At 40.5% G+C, this 5,353-nt stretch overlaps 1 protein-coding gene across 1 annotated transcript in view; it reads left to right on the top strand.

Annotated features, from left to right (window-relative positions):
* Nucleotides 1-5,353, top strand: part of LOC102482260 (aldehyde oxidase) — a 101,498-nt gene that overhangs the window by 64,530 nt on the left and 31,615 nt on the right. The window contains exons 21-22 of the mRNA XM_006152995.3: nt 2,047-2,171; nt 3,927-4,060. Coding sequence (XP_006153057.1) covers nt 2,047-2,171; nt 3,927-4,060 — 259 coding nt within the window. The remainder of the gene's footprint in view (nt 1-2,046; nt 2,172-3,926; nt 4,061-5,353) is intronic.

The raw sequence follows: 5,353 nt of genomic DNA on the forward strand, positions 1-5,353 counted from the left end.
GTCTGGAGAGCACACGCGCCCTACAGTGAAAATCCCTCCAAAAAAAAAAAAAAAAAGATTTTCATAGTTTTCTTTGTAAAGGTCTTTGACTTCCTTACTTAGGTTTATCCCTAGGTATCTTATGCATTTTGTGGCTGTGGTAAAAGGGATTCCTTTCTTCAGTTCTGCCTCAACCAACTTGTTGTTAGTATATAGAAATGCTGTAGATTTTTGGATGTTTATTTTTGTATCCTGACATTTTATTCATTTATTACTTTGAGAAGTTTTTTCATAGAAAATTTGGGTCTTCTAAGTATACTGTCATGTCATCTGCAAATAAAGATATTTTCAACTCTTCTTTGCATATTTCAATGCCTTTTATATTAGTGTCTTTTCTGATTGCATTGGCAATCAGCACTGTATTGAAAAGGAGTGGAGAAAATGGGCAGCCTTGTCTAGTACCAGTTTTTAATGGAGAAGCTTTTAGCTTTTCCCCACTTGGTATAATGTTAACTATAGGCTTTTCATATATGGCTTTTATTGTGTTGAGAAATGACTTTTCTATAGCAATCTTCCTAGGAGTCTTAATCATGAAGGGATGTTATATTTTATCAAATGCTTTCTCTCATCAATTGAAATGATCATATGGTTTTTATCTTTCTTTCTGGTAATATGATGTATTGTGTTTATGGTATTGTATATGTTGAACCACCCTTGCATCTCTGGAATAATGCCTACCTGATTGTGATGAATAATCTTTCTCATATGTTGTTGGATACGATTTGCAAGTATCTTGTTGAGAATTTTTTGTCTATGATAATCAGAGATATTGGTCAGTAGTTTCCTTATTTGTCATAGCTTTATCTGTTTTGGGAATGAGGATGATAGAGGCTTTATAAAATGAACTTGAGGTTTTCTTTCTTTTGGATCTTTAGAAATAATTTGAGTAAGAGGTTAACTCTTCTTTAAAAGTTTTGTATTCAGAAGTGAAGCCGTCAGGTCCTGAGGTTTTTTTTTTCTTTGTCGGGAGGTTATTTATTACCTATTCAATCTCATGGCTTGTATGGATCTATTCAGGTTTTCTATGTCCTCCTGATTCAATCTGGGTAAATTATATGCATCTAGGAATTTGTCCATCTCCTCCATGTTCTCTTGTTTGTTGGCATATAGTCGCTCATAGTATCCTCCAATGACATTTTGCATTTCTACTGTGTCTGTTGTAATATTGCCTGTTTCATTACATATTTTATTTATCTGGTTTCTTTCTTTATTCTTCTTTATCAGGTCAGCTAATGGTGTATCGGTCTTGTTCATCTTTTGAAAGAATCAACTTTTGCTTTTGTTTATTTTCTATTTTGTTTATTTCTGCTCAAATCTTTATTATTTGTTTTCTAAATCTTCTATACTATTAGAGTAACACTGACCTTGTGCTGGTGGGAAGGAAGGGGGTGACACTTTGTTACTGCCAGGTGAAGGGAAGAGTCCAGGTCCCTCATGTGTTCTCCACTGACAGCACCCCAACAGAGGGGCTGGGATGCCTCACTATGGCCTGATGTGGGTGAAAGTCTAGGCTTTCTACTCAACCTTTGCAGGTAGGGGTGGGTCTTCAGTTTTTCCTTTGGTGTTTGACTTGAGTAGAGTGCTTATTTTCTAAAAATGTTTGGTTTTCCTGGGCTTCCTTTTTTATGGTCTTTTGGCTAGAGAGACAACAGAACGTAGCAACCCAGACGTTCAGGGTTGCTAACTGTATTTAACAGGAGGAACAGGGAAAAATATACCTAGTCCATCTTGTTTTGGAAGATGAAAATTCCCTTGCATTTTGAGTCTAGAACGTCACAAAGATTTTCCTGAGGGCTCTGTGACCTGGGATATTAGCAGATACACCGTATTTTCTACAGAACTCTGCTCCTAATCTGCAAGTGTACTAAAAGCTAACCATTGTGGTTTGCTGCCCTTCAGTTCACTGGCATAAGTACTAGCAGTGTAATTTCTGCTGGGATAACAGCTTGGGAACAGTATATTTCTTTCTGACTATTTCCTTCACTTTCATGTGTTTTCCTATGACAGGAGAAATACATATGGGAGGTCAAGAACACTTTTATATGGAAACTCAAAGCATGCTTGTTGTTCCCAAAGGAGAAGATCAAGAAATGGATGTCTATGTGTCCACACAGTTTCCTAAATACATACAGGTAACATGGAGCCCTTGTGGAGGGAATGTGGATAAATCGTATCTGCTAGTAAAACATGTCAAGAACAGTTAGAGACAAAATTTCATTTTCTTAGAGACCATAAAAATACTGGGAATTAGTAGCTATATTGATTTGTGTATTAGTAGTCGTATGATTGCAAAGCTTTTAGAAGAGTATTAATAAAGTAGGGGCTTTTGTTTGTGGATCTTTAACTTTAGAAACAATTATGTGATTAGCAGTTCCCTTTAACACAAAGGAAAAAGCAGGTAGCTTGGCCTCTGAAGCTAATAGTACCTAACTCACAGGAAACAGTTAAAAACCATTTTGGAAAGGATGCATCCAGGTAAGTCAAAATATACATGGGTGGAGAAATTCAGAGAAGGGGAAGTTTGCTAAGAACTAGAATCACCCAGGAAGTCCCATGAAAAAGTCTAGCTTATAGTGAAAGTAAAGTTTGTCTAGATGGTAGGAGAAGAGAGGCCATTTCCAGATATTTCCACAGCAAGGTCAAATGCCACTCTTTCATTCATTCACTCATTCTTTCTACAGTCATTTGTTGCCTGTGTCCTGTATCCTAGGTAACATGCATGTAAACAAGGGAGAATGGTGTAATGCCTGCCTGTGCTGGGATGGAGGGTATATTGAGGGAGGTGATGGTTAAGCATCACAATGAAAGTAAAGCATCAGGGTAAAATAGGAAGCTTCCCAGAACAAAGCAGTGATGTCATTTCTTCCCCTTATTGATAGAGCATGTGCACATGCCCATGAGAGAGAGGAGAAAAAAGAGAAAAAGGAGCACTCTCCATAGGGTCTGGTCATTCTACAATCCCCTTTCTCCAGTCCTCCAGCTCATTTGATCTTGAACACTTCTGTGCATGCTTGGCCCATTGCAGGCTGACTGGGCAAGGGTTCAGAACTGCGGTTGCCTCATGGGATTCATCTTCCCTTGAGCAGTGCATCGTTGCTCTGCCATGGAGCTCTGACATCTTGATTCAGTACATCCTAAGGAGCCAGTACTTCTGTGGGAATGTGAGGGTGTGAAGACTGAGGTCGTCAGAAGGTGGAGCACTGTGAAGGGTCAGATGAGCTCCATCGCAATCCTACTCTGTTCTCTACTCCATGTGAGGTGTTGGGCCCACCTCTTCATCTGCCTTTGGCTTCTCATCTATACAAAATAGTCATTAAAACTAAATGACATCTAGATATTAGGATGGCAAAAAAAAAAAAAAAAAGCAAGACTCACATTTAGGGAGGACCAACTGGTCAGTTTTAGCAGTTATCCAAGTGGGAGATGGGAAGTCTGTTCTCCAGTGGAGACTGTAGAATGAAGGGAAAAGGCCTGAGGTAAGAAAGGCTTAGATGGCCATGAAATCTCACTGCTTCGGGAAACATCTGCCTAGAGATGAGTGTGAAAAGGAAACTGTGTGTGTGTTTCACAGGAAAAATACAAAAAATACAAAAAATTATAAGCACAAAAATATCTCACTCGTATGGGAGGACTGCTTAATAACAGTTTTGGTGATGTCACTACAGATCAATATAGCAGAGGTCAGTTCGGAATACATGATCCCATTATGTAGCATAACCACACAGTTTGTGTGTCATGTACATTATGGAATCAAATGTGTATTGACTTTCACATTCTATTTCAGGGGACAGTTTCTATTTGTTAAGGTCCTCAGTGGGACAGTGATAGTCACCATGAAATCCTTGTTGAAGATGGGTCGGGTTACTAAGAACTGTTTTCATCTGCAGGACATAGTTGCCTCAACCTTAAAGCTCCCAGCTAACAAGGTCATGTGTCACGTGAGGCGTGTCGGTGGTGCGTTTGGGGGTAAGGTGATCAAAACCGGCATCATGGCCGCCGTCACTGCGTTTGCTGCTAACAAGTAAGTGGAGAAATCCTGCTAAATCCACAAAAATGAAATAAAGTCACACTGAAAATTCTGAACATCAGGATAAATGAGGAAGAATCTAGGTGAAAATTATTTCAAATGACACATGAGGCCAGCAGGTGGCATAGTGGTTATGTTGCTGAACTCTCACATGGTGAACCGCAGTTTGAGTTCTGGACCGGGTGGCTTGAAACTCACACCAGGTGTGTGTCCGTGTGTGCCCAAGATCCTGAGCGGAGGATGGAGGAGAAGAGATTAGGGTGTGGCCATCACCCTGAGGGGGTGATTTCTTGCTTTCTCTTTCTCTGTCTCTCTGGCAAGTGCATGTACCCTATAGCAAAAATCTCTCAATAAAATAAAATAAAACAAAATGACATAATATAGAACCATACAAACAAGCTGCCAGTTTGATTACAACCTCTTATATTGTCAAGCTATATACACAAAGACCAACAGGAAGAATCAGTTAGTGGGCCAGCAGTGGTGTAGTGGTGAAGTCACCTGGATCCCATATGGTAATGGCACTGTTTGAGTCCCAGATCCAGAAGCATCAGAAACATACTAGGCAAGTGTGCATGCATGTGTAAAATGCAAAAAGGAAGGAGAGGAGAAGGATTGCGGTATGATTGTTCCCCATAGTGGGATGCTTTCTCACTTTCCTACTCTCTTTCTGTCTCTCTCTGGAAGCACATATGTCCTCTGAAAAAATAAATTAATAAAATAAAAAAGAATTGGGAACCAGCAGTTAGCATAATGGCTATGTTGCTGGACTCCCACGTAGTCAACCGTGGTTCACGTCCCGGACCCGATGGCTTAAAACTCATGCCAGGCGTGTGTGCGTGCGTGCCCAAGATCCCGAGAGGAGAATGGAGGAGAAGGGATTGCAGCATGACCATCGCCCCTGGGGGGTGATTTCTCACTTTCTGTCTCTATGTCTCTGTCTGTCTGGCAAGCGCACACGCCCTATAGCGAAAACCTCTCAAAAAATAAAAATAAAAATAAAATAAAAAAGAATCAAGTACTAAAGAATGAAAGTCATGCTAAAAAAAATGTAAATCTGGGACCAGCAGTTAGCATAATGGCTATGTCGCTGGACTCCCATGTAGTCGACTGCAGTTCGAGTCCTGGAACTTAAACTCACACCGGGTATGTGTGCGTGCATGCCCAAGATCCTGAGAGGAGAAGGGCGTGATTTCTTGCTTTCTGTCTTTCTCTGTCTTTTTGGTGAGTGCACCTGCCCTGCCGTGGTCCAGCCTCGGCGTGGGTGGGTTATCTCGACGAAGGCGG

Source organism: Tupaia chinensis, unplaced genomic scaffold (genome assembly GCF_000334495.1).
Source record: "Tupaia chinensis unplaced genomic scaffold, TupChi_1.0 Scaffold000361_2, whole genome shotgun sequence".
NCBI lineage: Eukaryota > Metazoa > Chordata > Mammalia > Scandentia > Tupaiidae > Tupaia > Tupaia belangeri.